The 14,206-nt window shown below is 38.5% G+C and overlaps 1 protein-coding gene across 1 annotated transcript in view; it reads left to right on the top strand.

Moving 5' to 3' along the window:
• Window positions 1–14,206, top strand: part of RPP30 (ribonuclease P/MRP subunit p30) — a 46,010-nt gene that overhangs the window by 11,654 nt on the left and 20,150 nt on the right. The window contains exon 6 of the mRNA XM_077125478.1: window positions 14,002–14,091. Within this exon, the coding sequence (XP_076981593.1) occupies window positions 14,002–14,091 (90 nt within the window). The remainder of the gene's footprint in view (window positions 1–14,001; window positions 14,092–14,206) is intronic.

Genomic DNA, 14,206 nt, shown 5'->3' with positions numbered 1-14,206 from the left:
ATCCAAATCTCCATCAATAGATGGGTGGATAAATAAAATGCAGTATATACGTATGATGGAATATTACTCAGCAGTAAGAAAGAATGAAGTCCTAAAGTATGCAACAACATGGATAAATCTTGAGGACATTATGTAAAGTGAAATAAGTCAGACACAGAAGGACAAATATTTCATGATATCACTCATGTGAACTAATTATAATATGTGAACTCATAGACAAAATATGAATTATAAGTTTCCAAGATATAGAATGAGCATAAAGAATGGGGAGCAGTTGCTTAATATGTGCAGAATGTTGAACTAGGTTGAACTTAAAATTTGAAAATGGACAGAAGTGACGGTAGTACATTATTGTGAGAATAATTAACAGTGCTGAATGGTGTGTGAATGTGGTAGAAAGGGCAAGTTTAGAGTCATGTATGTTACCAGAAGCAAAATTGGAGGTTAAAACATGGGAATGTATAAAATAGTAAATCTTGTGGTGGTCAATATCTGTGATTAACTGTATAAATATTTAAAAAGTTCTTTCATGGATTAGAACAAATGTCCGACACTATTACAAAGAGTTAATAATAGAGTGGTATATAGGAAAAAATGTACCTGTTGCAAACTATGGACTTATAGTTAACAGTACTATTTTAATTCACTTTCATCAACAGTAACAAATGTACTACATCAAATACTGTGGGTCAATAATGGGAAGATAAGGGGTATGGGAGGATTTGGGTTTTCTTTTTTACTCTCTTCTGTAGTAACAAAAATGTTCTAAAATTGATCATGAGTTGTATGCACAACTCTGTGCTGACATTGTAAGCCAGTAATTATATACTTCAGATGTTTTGTTTGGTGTGTGGCTATATCTCAATAAAATTGCATTATAAAATAAAGTAAACTGGGGCGGGCCACAGTGGCTCAGCAGGCAGAGTTCTTGCCTGCCATGCCAGAGACCTGGGTTCGATTACCGGTGCCTGCCCATGCAAAAAAATAAAAAGTAAAGTAAATGGAAGTGTAAGTTTTGCTATTTTCTTCTTGCTTTGGAACTCTATGCCTTTACCCTTTGAAGAGCACTGTTTTAGTATACTACCAATGCCTCAGTCTCTTGAGGAAAGGGAGTTTCTTTAAGTACAGTGTTTCTCAAGGTGGGTCTGGCTCCACCTGCTTCAGAATTCACTAAGGTCTTTGTGAAAATGCAGATTTCTAGGCCCTAATTACTGAATGAGAATTAACTGATGGTGGAGTCTGGTACTCTCCATTTTTAACAAATTCTTGAGGGAGTTTTGTACACACCTAAGGTGAGAGCCATTATTTATGGGTATCTATCTTTTCTCTAGTAAGACTAGCTCTTGTTGCATAATATTTATCTTAAAATACCAAAATGTGTTAATCTGACATCCACGAAGGAGTTTCAGGGAACCTGTGAGCTACTGCCTTCCCACCACTTTCTGCCCATAAATGCAAAGATGTGTATGTAAACATGCTTTCCTTAAATCTTTCTAGGAGTTCCTCATCAAAACAGGTTAAAGTCAAATGATATATATTCGTGTTCAAACTGCCAATATTCAGAGAAAACCACAAGAAGGTTCTTAACACTTAAACAATATTGGACCTAATTTAGTCTTTTTTCAGTGATTTGCAAAGAATTTCTGTTGTGTTAACATTAGCTCTTGTTTTATAGTTATCAGTTGAACATTTGATTAATAGAATGCTAAATAGCAGAAGAATTCAGTTCGTGACAGTTAAGTATGAGGTGCCAGAGGGAACCAAGTGGGGCTGTCCTTTATAACAGAAAGTTTATTATAATGCATGTTCTTAAATCAACACAGGGCATTTTTTTAATTGGCCACATTTATATAGGAGAGGGACAAAAGGAGCAATACTTAAGTAAAAAGTGGCCTAATTTAGCTTTATTCTAAGGAGGAATGTTTAACAGGTTCTTAAAAAATTAATCACCTTTTTTTAACTAAAAAATAATTTATGTTCGTGTTAATAAATTCTAATAATACAAAAGGGAAGTGTATGCATTGAAAAGGATGCCTTCCTCCCACCTTTTTTCTCCAGAGGCAACCACTGTTAGCAGTTCTTTTGTGTATCTTTTCAGAAATATGATTTACCTAGTCCTTCCTTCTCTCTTCCCTCACTCCTTCCTTCCTATCAAACACCATGCGCCCTCGCCTAACAATATATTTTGGAGATTGTGCCATAGGTCAATTAGAAATCGACCTCATTTCCTTTAAGGAGTAAGCACATTCCATTATATAAAGGGGCCATAATTTATGTAAAATGGAGGATGTTTAACTGCCTCTGGTGTTTTGCAGTTGGTATTACGGTAACTATTTGCACAAATAACCTTGAGCATATTAGGTATCTATAGAATATTTTTCTAGAATTTAAATGCAGTCCTATAAGTGAAATTGCTGGGCCAAATGGTGTCTGCATTTAAAATTTTGATAGCCAGAGTGCCTTTGAACACCCAGTACTGACTCAGAGACCCTGAGGGTCTGCTTGCTCAAGTCCTGACAGTTTGAATTGTTCCTCAGAACTGCACATGCCAGCATGGTCAGGAAAGTTTATTATTTTTTATTTTTTTATATAAGGATTATTTTATTACCTCTTTTTTTTCTTTTTTGTGAAAAATAACATATATACAAAAAGCAATAAATTTCAAAGCACCTCACAACAGTTAGTTGTAGAACAGATATCAGAATTTGGTATGGGTTACAGTTAGTGAGTTTTTTGTCTTTGCCTGATAGTTCAGAAATGATGAACAGAAGCTGAACTTGTTTTATCTGCTGTTCTGAGCTTTTCTTCATCCATTCTTATCAAACATTTAATCGTTATCTTCTGAATTAGACAGCTGAGACAATTGGGACAGCACAGATTCTGTATGTTTCTGCCAAAGCAACATTACTTCCCAGGCTTACTGAGTTACTTTGAGTTACAGCTCTGACCACTACTGGCTTTCTAAAACCCTGGATGGCAGGCTAGGGTGTGACCAAAATGGGGATTCTGAAGGTAAAGGGCAACATGACAATTGCTGCCACTCTCCTAAGACTGGAGCCATCCTACTGGACGTTATTAACCCCTCTTCACCCTTCTTCTTTCCTCTGTTTTTACCTCTGTCCATGCCACTTATCCTGGTTTGCTAGCATAACTGTCCTGACAGTTTAAATTGTTCATCAGGCTTGAACAAGCCAACGTGGTCAGAAAAGTTTATTTTTATTTTTTAATATAAGGATTATTTTATTACCTCAATTTTTTCTTTTTTGTGAAAAATAACATATATACAAAAAGCAATAAATTTCAAAGCACATCACAACAGTTAGTTGTAGAACAGATTTCAGAATTTGGGTTACAGCTCTACAATTTTAGGTTTACTAGTTGCTATAAGATACTAGAGACTGAAAGAAATATCAGTATAATAATTCTGCGGTCATACTCATTTGTTAAACCCTACCTTCTCTGTATAACTCGACCATCACATTTGATCTTTCTCCCATTCTGTAGGGGTGTTTGGGCTATGCCCATTCTCACTTTTTCATGTTGGGAGGGATTGTCGATAATATGGGGTAGGGGGAGGAAACTAGTTGATGTTCTTGAGAGGCTGGCCTCTCTGCATTTTAGGAATTACCTGGTCCAGGGACCCAGCTGGAGGTTCTCGGTTTCTGGAAAGTAATCCTAGTGCGTGAAATTTTTGTGGAATCTTATGTAACACCCTAGGTGTTTGTTAGGATTGGCAAGAATGATTTGTTTAGGGGTTGGCAAGCTACAATAGGTAGCAATGTCTAACTGAAGCTTGCATAAGAGTGACCTCCAGAGTAGCCTCTCGACATTTGAACTCTCTCAACCTTTGATACCTTATTTGTTACACTTCTTTTCTCCCTTTTGGTCAGGATGGCATTGTTGATCCCATGGTGCCAGGGCCAGGCTCATCCCTGGGAGACGTCACCCACGCCACCAGGAAGAATTTCACTTCTGGATGCATTGTCCCATGTAGCGAGGAGAGCAATGGTTTCATTTACAGAGTTGGGCTTAGAGAGAGGTCACATCTGAGCAACAGAAGACGTCATCTGGAAATAACTCTTAGGCATAGCTATAGGTAGGCTAAGTTTTTTCACTACATACATAAACTTCACAAGATCAAGCCTCAAGATCAAGGGCTTGCCTGTTGCTTTGGCTGACCTTAATGCTTGACACAGTGTCAGGGATTTCCCTGCTGGTCAAGTTTAATAGTTACATATTTTTTCTTCTGTCCCTCGAGGGACTTTGCCAACACTCTTTGATTATCTGCTTAATATACTCTGGGATATATCCAGGTGTTACATTAAGTTATACAGGATTAAAGGCCCTCATTTTTATTCTGGGCTCCCTGTCTTTGGATTGTTTAAATGTTCTATCCATACAGGTTGAGTTAGATTATGTGCTACAGAAAATTTAGGTTCTGGACAAAATAAGCCTTTCTTCCTTTGGCCTCAAAGAGTAGGTGCGGTTCTAAAATGTAGACAGTATCTTCCTTACCCCTGTATTCGGATTACCTTAATCCCAACCTTATCAGCTTCATTCTTATCTCTAAATACTAGGTTATGTATATATAAAACAGCCCCTCAAAATCCAGAATTAACAATTACCATCCTGGACTAAATGTGACTGCTGTAAGAGCTTACGATCTAGGCCCCTGTTTTCTCGTAAGTGTTTTCTGAATGAGACCATACAATATTTGCTCTTTTGTTTCTGGCTTATTTTGCCTCACCAGTTGTCCCGCAGGTTCATTCATAATATTGCATGCCTCACAACTTCATTCCTTTTTCTAGCAGCACAATATTCAATCGTATGTATACATCATTGTCTCCAATCTGCTTCTCAGTCAGTGTATCTTTCAGCTACCTCCATTCATTTGACATCATGTATAATGTCCAAGGTCAACAGTCCATCAACATGCTCAATTTTAGATAATTTCATTGTTCCCAAGAGACACCATCACCAAAAAGAAAATCCAAACCTCTTCTTAACTCTTATCCCTCCCCCCCCCATTATTTACCCCTGGTATTGTTGTGGTACTGTTGATGTTTTCCTGTTAAACATAGCCCATAACATGCAATAGCAGTTTTGGCCCTATACCCCAACTTATATATTCTTTGTACAAAATTACACCTTTGCAATAGTTCATGCAAGAACTTTATATTATTTGTAATGTTAATCAGTGGGACACATGTCTATACATGTCTCCTATCATGTTCACTTTCAATATGATAATATTACGTTTATACCCACTAGTGAACCACCTTCACATCTATTCCCTTACATTTAAGTTCAACCTCGTTAGCTAACCATGCACCCATCTCTCACTTCTGTGTATCTCTAGGTCCCCTATACTCTATATTAAAGCCTCTGATTTTATCTTTGCCATGATCATAAAAGTGGAATTATACAGTATCTATCCTTTTGTGTCTGGCTTATTTCACTCAGCATTATGTCCTCAAGGCTCACCCATCTTGTGATGTGCTTCTGGACGTCATTTCATCTTACTGCTGCATAATATTCTGTCATATGTATATACCACATTTTCTTAATCCACTCATCTGTTGATGGGTACTTAGATTGTTTCTATCTTTTGGTGATTGTGAATAATGCTGCCGTGAACATCAATGTGCAAATGTCTGTTTGTGTCACTGCTTTCAGCTCTTCTGGGTATATACTGAGTAGTGGTATTGTCAGGACATTGGGGCAACTCAGTATTTAGTTTTCTGAGAAACCGTCAGACTGTCTTCCATAGTGGCTGTACCATTATACATTCCCATCAACAGTGCTTAAGTGTCCCAATTTCTCCACATTATCTCCAGCATTTGCAGTTTCCCATTTGTTTAATAGCAGCCATTGTTATGGGTGAGGTGGTATCTCATTGTAGTCTTGATCTGCATTTCACTTATAGCTAATGAAAATGAGCATCTCTTCATGTGCTTTCTAGCCGTCTGTATTTGCTCTTCAGAAAAATCCCTACTCATATCTTTAGACCATTTTATAATTGGTTTGTTTGTTCTTTTGTTATTGAGTTGTATGATTTATTTATGTATACAGGGTATCAAACCTTTATCTGATGTGTGATTCCAAATATTTTCTCCCACTGAGTTGGCCACTGCTTCACCTTTTTGACATCTTTTGAGGCACAAAAGCCTTTGATTTTGAGGAGTTCCCATTTGTATATTTTGCCTTTTATGGCTTGTGCTTTGGTTAGGAGACTACCTCCTGTTACTAGGTCTTGAAGATATTTCCCTACATTTTCTTCTAGGAGCTTTATGGTACTGGTTCTTTTTTTTAGGGGGGAGAGGGAGGTGCATTGTCTGAGAATCGAACCTGGGTCTCCCGCATGGCAGGTGAGAATTATACCACTGAACTATCCTTGCACCACCCAGTACTGTTTTTTTTTGTTGTTGTTGTTTGTTTGTTTGTTTGTTTTTTGCATCGATTTAGAAAAAGAAATAGCAAGACAACAAAAAAAGAAATAAAATGATAATATAGAGAAAAAATAAAAATACAAAATACAAAAAATATATATAAAAAAACAAAACAAACAAACCAAAAAACTATAGCTCAGATGCAGCTTCATTCAGTGTTTTAACATAATTACATTACAATTAGGTAGTATTGTGCTGTCCATTTTTGAGTTTTTGTATCTAGTCCTGTTGTACAGTCTGTATCCCTTCAGCTCCAATTACCCATTATCTTACCCTATTTCTAACTCCTGATGGTCTCTGTTACCAATGACATATTCCAAGTTTATTCTCGAATGTCGGTTCACATCAGTGGGAACATACAGTATTTGTCCTTTAGTTTTTGGCTAGTCTCACTCAGCATAATGTTCTCTAGGTCCATCCATGTTATTACATGCTTCATAAGTTTATTCTGTGTTAAAGCTGCATAATATTCCATCGTATGTATATACCACAGTTTGTTTAGCCACTTGTCTGTTGATGGACATTTTGGCTGTTTCCATCTCTTTGCAATTGTAAATAATGCTGCTATAAACATTGGTGTGCAAATGTCCGTTTGTGTCTTTGCCCTTAAGTCCTTTGAGTAGATACCTAGCAATGGTATTGCTGGGTCGTATGGCAATTCTATATTCAGTTTTTTGAGGAACCACCAAACTGCCTTCCACAGTGGTTGCACCATTTGACATTCCCACCAACAGTGGATAAGTGTGCCTCTTTCTCCGCATCCTCTCCAGCACTTGTCATTTTTTGTTTTGTTGATAATGGCCATTCTGGTGGGTGTGAGATGATATCTCATTGTGGTTTTGATTTGCATTTCTCTAATGGCCAGGGACATTGAGCATCTCTTCATGTGCCTTTTGGCCATTTGTATTTCCTCAAAACTAAACACTTTTGTGCATCAAAGAACTTCATCAAGAAAGTAGAAAGACAGCCTACACAATGGGAGACAATATTTGGAAACGACATACCAGATAAAGGTCTAGTATCCAGAATTTATAAAGAGATTGTTCAACTCAACAACAAAAAGACAGCCAACCCCATTACAAAATGGGAAAAAGACTTGAACAGACACCTATCAGAAGAGGAAATACAGTACTGGTTTTTATACTGCATGGCAGGTGAGAATTATACCACTGAACTATCCTTGCACCACCCAGTACTGGTTTTTATACTTCGGTTTTTGATCCACTTTCAGTTAATTGTTGTAGAGATGTAAGATAAGGGTCCTCTTTCATTCTTTTGGCTATTGATATCCGTTCTCCCATACCCACTTATTGAAAAGACTATTTTGTCCCAGCTCAGTGGATTTGGGGCCTTGTCAAAGATTAGCTGACCGTAGATCTTGGTGGTCTATTTCTTTACTTTTGATTCAATTCCATTGGTCAATACTTGTATCTTTGTGCCAGTACCATGCTGTTTTAATCACTTTGGCTTTATAATAAGTTTTAAGATTGGGACGTGTTAATCCTCTCACCTCGTTCTTCTGTTTTAGAATACTTTTAGCTATTTGGGGTCTCTTTCCCTTCCAAATGAATTTGGTAACTAGCTTTTCCAAGCCTTCAAAGTAAGTTGTAATTTTGATTGGTACTGTGTTGAGTCTGTAGATCAATTTGGGTAGAATTGACGTCTTAACTACATTTAACCTTCCTATCCATGAACAGGAAATGTCTTTCCACAAATTTAGATCCTCTTTGATATTTATGTAGTTTTAGGTAGATGTTATGTAGTTTTCTGTGTACAAGTTCTTTACATCCCTAGTTAAGTTCATTTCTAGATACTTGATTCTTTTAGTTGCTATTTTGAATGAAATTTTTTCCTTAATTGACTCCTCACTTAGGTAATTGCTTGCATATAGAAACATTATTGATTTCTGCACATTACTTTTATATCCTGCCACTTTGCTGAATTTATTTGTTAGCTCAAGTGACTTTGTTGTAGATTTCTCAGGATTTTCCAAGTATAGCATCATGTCATTAGCAAATAATGAAAGTTTTACTTTTTCGTTTCCAATTTGGATGTCTTTTATTTCCTTTTCTGGCCTGACTGCTCTAGCTAGAACTTGAAGTACAATATTGAATAAAAGTGGTGACAGATGGCATCTTTGTCTTTTTCCCAATCTTAAGGGCAAAATTTTCAGTCTCTCTCCATTGAGTACCATGCTGGATATGGGTTTGTCATATACACCCTTTATCATATTGAGGGTGCTTTTTTAGAATCATTTGAGATAACCGTATGATTTTTCCCTTTTGATTTGTTAATGTGCTGTATTACATTAACTGATTTTCTTGTATTGAACTATCTTTACATTCCTCATATAAACCACACTTGCTCATAGTGTATATTTGTTTTAAATTTGTTGTTGGATTCGATTTGCTAGTATTTTGTTGAGTATTTTTGCATCTACGTTCATTAGGGAGATTGGCCTGTTGTTTTCCTTTCTTACAACATCATTACCTGGCTTTGGTATTAAAGTGATGTCAGCTTCATAAACTGAGGCATTATTCCTTTCTTTTCAATTATTTGGAAAAGTTTGAGCAGGATTAGTGTTAATTCTTTTTTGGAATGTTTGATAAAATTCCCCTGTGAAGCCATCTTACTGGGCTTTTCTTTGTAAGAAGATTTTTAATGATTGATAAATCTCTTTACTTGTGATTAGTTTGCTGAGATCTTCCATTTTTTCTTCAGTCAGTGTAGCATGTTCATGTGTTTCCAGGAAGTTGCCCATTTCATCTAAGTTGTCTAGTTTGTTGTCATATAGTTTTTTATAGTATCCTTTTATGATTTTTAAAATTTCTTCAGAGTCTGTGGTAATGACCCCCTCTCATTTCTGATTTCATTTATTTGCATCCTCTCTTTTTTCCTTTGTCAGCCTTGCTAGTGATCCATCGATTTGACTGATTTTCTCAAAGAACCAACTACTGGTTTTATTGATTCTTTCTATTGTTTGTTCCTCCCATTTATTTAACTCTGCTTTAATCTTTATTTCTTTTCTTCTATTTGCTTTGGGGTTAATTTTCTGTTCTTTCTTAAGTTCCTCTAAGTGAGCCATGAAGTCCTTGAGTTTTGCTCTTTCTTCTTTTTAAATATAGGCATTTAGGGCAATAAATTTCCCTCTTAGCACAGCTTTTGCCACATCCCAGAAGGTCTAGTACGTTATGTTCTTGCTTTCATTCATCTCCGTATAGCTGCTGATTTCTCTACCAATTTCTTCTTTGACCCACTGGTTGTTGAGGAGTATGTTATTTACTCTCCATGTATTTGCGCATGTTCTCGTTCTTTGGTGGTTATTGAGACCCAGCTTTGTTCCACTGTGAACAATGCTTTGAATAATTTCAGTGTTTTTAAATTTATAAAAACTTATTTTGTGCCCCAGCATATAATCTATCCTGGAGAATGTTCCATAAGCAGTAGAGAAGAATGTACATCAGTGTGTTTTGGGGTGCGACAACCTATATATGTCTGTTAGGTTTAATTCATCTATCAAATTATTTTTAAGTTCTCTATTTTCTTGTTGATCTTCTGTCTGGTTGTTCTGTCTATAGAAGAGAGTGGTATATTGAATTGAAGTCTCCTATTATTGTTGAAATATCTGTTGCTCCCTTCAGTTTTGCCAATATTTTTCTCATGTACTTTGGAGCTCCTTGATTGGGAGCATAGGCATGGATGATTGTTACATCTTCTTGGTGAATTGACCCTTTAATTAGTATATAGTGTCCTTTTTTGTCTCTTATGATGTCTTTACATTTAAAGTCTATTTTATCTGATGTTACTATAGCTACTCCTGGTTTCTTTTGGTTATAGCTTGTGTGGAACATCTTTTTCCTCCCTTTCACTCTGAATCTGTTTGTATCCTTGTGTCTAAGATGAATCTCTTGTAGACAGCATATGGCTAGATTATATTTCTTAGTCCAATCTGCCCATCTGTATCTTTTAATTGGTAATTTTATTCTGTTAACATTCAAAGTTATTACTGTAAAGGCATTTCTTGAGTTCACTGTCTTATCCTTTGGATTTTATTTGTCAGATCTACTATCTCCTCTTTTTTTTCAGTTGACAGAACTCCCTTTAATATTTCTTGTAGGGTTGGTTTCTTGTTGACAGATTCTCTCAGCACTTTGTTTGTCTCTGAAAATTTTAATCTTTCCCTCAGTTTTGAAGGACAGTTTGGCTGGGTACAGAATTCTTGGCTGCAAGTCTTTATCTTTCAAATCTTAAATATGTCACGCCACTGCCTTGTCACCTCTATAGTGCCAGTTGAGTAGTCTGAGCTCAGTCTTATGTGGTTTCCCTTGTACATAGTAGATTTTCTTTTGCCACTTTCAGGATTTTCTACCTTTCTTCAACATTTGAAAGACTGAGAAGTATGTGTCTTGGGGTAGGCCTATTTGGATTTATTGTATTTGGGGTTTGTTGAGCTTCTTTGATTTGCATATTTATATCCCTAATGAGGGTTGGGAAGTTTTCCTGCATTGTATCCTCATCTAATCTTCCTAGCCCTTTTCTTCTCTCTTTCTGGGACACCGATGATTCTTATGTTTGTGTGCTTTGTTTTGTCCATCATTTCCCTGAGAGCCAATTCAAAGTTTTCTATCTTTTTTACCATTTGCTCTTTTGTGTGTTCAAAATCAGTTATTTTGTTCTCTAGTTCACTTATTCTTTCTTCTGCCTTTTGTAATCTGCTGTTATTTGTCTCTGGTATATTTTTTATTTGGTCTACAGCATCTTTAATCTCTGTGATGTCTGCCGTTTTTCTATTTATTCTTTCAAATGCCTCTTTATGCTCTTCTAGTGTCTTCTTGATCTCTTTTATGTCATTAGCCATCCCATTGATTTTATTTAGTACAGTTGTATGACCATCTTAATTTGTTTTCCAGAGCCTGTGTCTCCTCCAATGTTTTAATTTGGTCATAGGCTGGGTTACATCTGTCTGCATCTTGGTGATCTGTTGCCTTCAAGTCATGTACATGTCTTGATAAGGTCACTTTGAAAGTTGATTTCCTTCAGGAGTCTAAAACTTTATATTCATGGGATAGGTGTGGAGCAGGATGTGAGGCGTGAAGTGGGGCATAATAGTGTAGTGATGGGTTGCAACTCAGATATAGGCATGGGTCAGGGATTCTGTGCTGGTGTCTGTGAGCGTAGGGTGTGGGGCACGGAGTTGTGGAGGTGTGCTGTGGGGGCCTTGGGATCATGGTGCAGCTCAGGCAGGCCTTGCAGCACAGGAGCTGGGTCCAGCATGGGGGACACAGATAGGGCACAGCAGGAGGCAGATGGGGGGGTCTGTGCGGATACATGGGAGCTGGTACACAGGCAGGAAGGATATGGGTAGGTGCGCGGAACATGGGGTTCGTGGATATTGGTGTGGGGTATGGGCTCAGAGGTCGGAGCACAGGGAGGGCAGGGCCCAGGTGTGTCCTTGCACAGGGAGAGAATTCCAGTGGGCCAGGATGCAGATTCATGAATGTGTAGAATTGGGACACAGGTCACGGGGTTGTGGGACGTGGTTCGGGTGGGTGATGTCGGGTAGGCAAGGACCTGGCGTGTGTGTGCAGGTGCAGGAGTTTGGGTCATGGGTGTACATGTGTGCAGGGCGGGGGCTGTGTGGCACAGATATGCCCATGAGCACCTGTCAGGTTTGGGAGCAGGGTGCTTTTTCCTGGGGATGAGGCAAGATGTGCATGTATGCAGGGCAGGGATTTGGGATGTAGGCATCAAGAGGTCGGTGCACGGATGTGTGGGCACCCAGCTGGATCTGGCTGTGTGCATGCGAGGATCTTGGGGGTGGGGTCCTGGTGTGTATGCATCTCGGGGGAAAGGCTCTGGTATGCTGGTGCGCAGAGCTCAGGGACAGCAGAGTGGGGCTGTGGCTACGTGGGCTGGGAGTGAGTATGGCAGGCACGCGCACATGTGCTTGTGTGGATCTCAGGGGGCTGGATGCTGATGTACATCTGTGCAGCGCTCAGGGTGGGCAGGGCAGGGTTGTGGAAGGTATGGAGTAGGGATGGGTGTGGCCTGGACATGAAAGTGAGCACCTGCAGCCCAGAAGAGCAGGCTTTCACTTTTAGGGGCCACTGAGTGGGGTCTGTTGTGAAGGGCTGAGTGCGAGTCTGCAGGTCTTGAAATGAGCGGGATGAGACTGCAGTTGCACAGGAGAGGTGGTTCGGGTTAGAGCAGGTGTGCATGTGTGCGGCCTGGGAGTGTGGGGCAGTGACACGTTGGGGAAGGTGTCGGAGTGGGGAATTGAGCTTGGAGAGCAGTGGTGGAGGTGGGTGACAGGATTCAAGTGCGTGGCATCGGGGGGGAGTCGTGGCACATGTGAGGGTGGCATGTTCAAGGAATACGTTTTGACTTACTTCCTTTTCCCCATCTCCCTGTCTGTGCATTCCTTAGGGCTCCAAGCATCCATTTCAAAAGGGGCTTGTTAGGCTGTTTGCACGGGCTGGGTGGTCTCCAGTTCTTTGTGTCTCAGTTCTTCGGTTTTTGCAACCATGTCCTTCCTATGTGGTATAGAAGACCCTCCTAGGTCACTTACGCCCATGGAATCACCATCCCAGTCACCTTCCTGGTACTTCTCCAGCTGTTCCTTTGAGCAGGGGTGAACTCCACCTATCCTATTTCTCCATCTTCCCAGAGCTCAGTAAGGTTTATTTTTAATGCAGTACAAAACAGCCAGTTCTTATCTTTATAAATCAGATAATGGCAAAATCAGAGCCAGATTTGCATCTTTTAGCAATGTCATCTGGCTTGCACTCTTATGCTGCTAACCTTTGCGCATCCTTATTTTATTTTTCTTCCCTGGTTTTCCATTTGCCCTGATGTTTTTAACTGTTTATTCTATTTTATATGTATTTTTTTAAAAAACAGTTTCAAATCTGTTTTGGAAGTAAATGCAAAATTTTGATTGACAAGTATTAGCAAAATTTAGAACAAAGGAAAGGGAAATTAAAAATTGAAAAAACTATTCATTATCACTTAATTTGTAACAATTCTACTTTGACCATTTATGTAAACCGTTTCCATTACTACTTGAACGAAGTATCCTCGACAATGCCGTGTTAATGTTTCTTCATTTGCTCAGTACACTGATAGGAGCCACAAGCCTGGGACAATTCCTGGCACAAAGGTGCTTGATGAATAACTTGTGGAATAAATGTACTATGCATACATTTCTTTTGGTTTATTTTTTCTTGGACTTCAAAACAGCTTCCTCTTTCTGGAGCAATATGAAGTAATGATTCAGATTAGAGAGAGGGTCTCTATACTCTGTTGAAAGGGTCTATGGACAAAGCATGCTGCATCAGCTGGATTACAATAAACCATTCAAACCAAACTCGAAGGAACAGCTGAACAACTAACTTTATCAAGGGTCAGCCATATTTCAATATACAACCATCATAACACCTATAGAGTGAAACATTTCTATTTATGTTTCTTATATCAGATTTGGCCTTATTTCCCATTCATACTGGTACCAGTTTTGCTTTTGTCGTTACCTATCTTTTTTTCTTCCTGACAGGTTGCTTGCACAAATTTAGATGTGGATTTGGTCTGCATAACTGTAACAGAGAAACTACCATTTTACTTCAAAAGGCCCCCTATTAATGTGGTAAGTTACACTTTGCATTCTATACTTGAATCTGTAGAAATTTGCATTAACACATTGGAAAAGGGACATAAAAACTGGTTAGTGTTCTTTGAGGAAAAAACAAAGGTTAAGATAA

Source organism: Tamandua tetradactyla, chromosome 13 (genome assembly GCF_023851605.1).
Source record: "Tamandua tetradactyla isolate mTamTet1 chromosome 13, mTamTet1.pri, whole genome shotgun sequence".
In the NCBI taxonomy this organism is placed as follows: domain Eukaryota; kingdom Metazoa; phylum Chordata; class Mammalia; order Pilosa; family Myrmecophagidae; genus Tamandua; species Tamandua tetradactyla.
The sequence above is the reverse complement of the archived record's forward strand: the minus strand, read 5'-3'. Positions and strand labels throughout refer to the sequence as shown.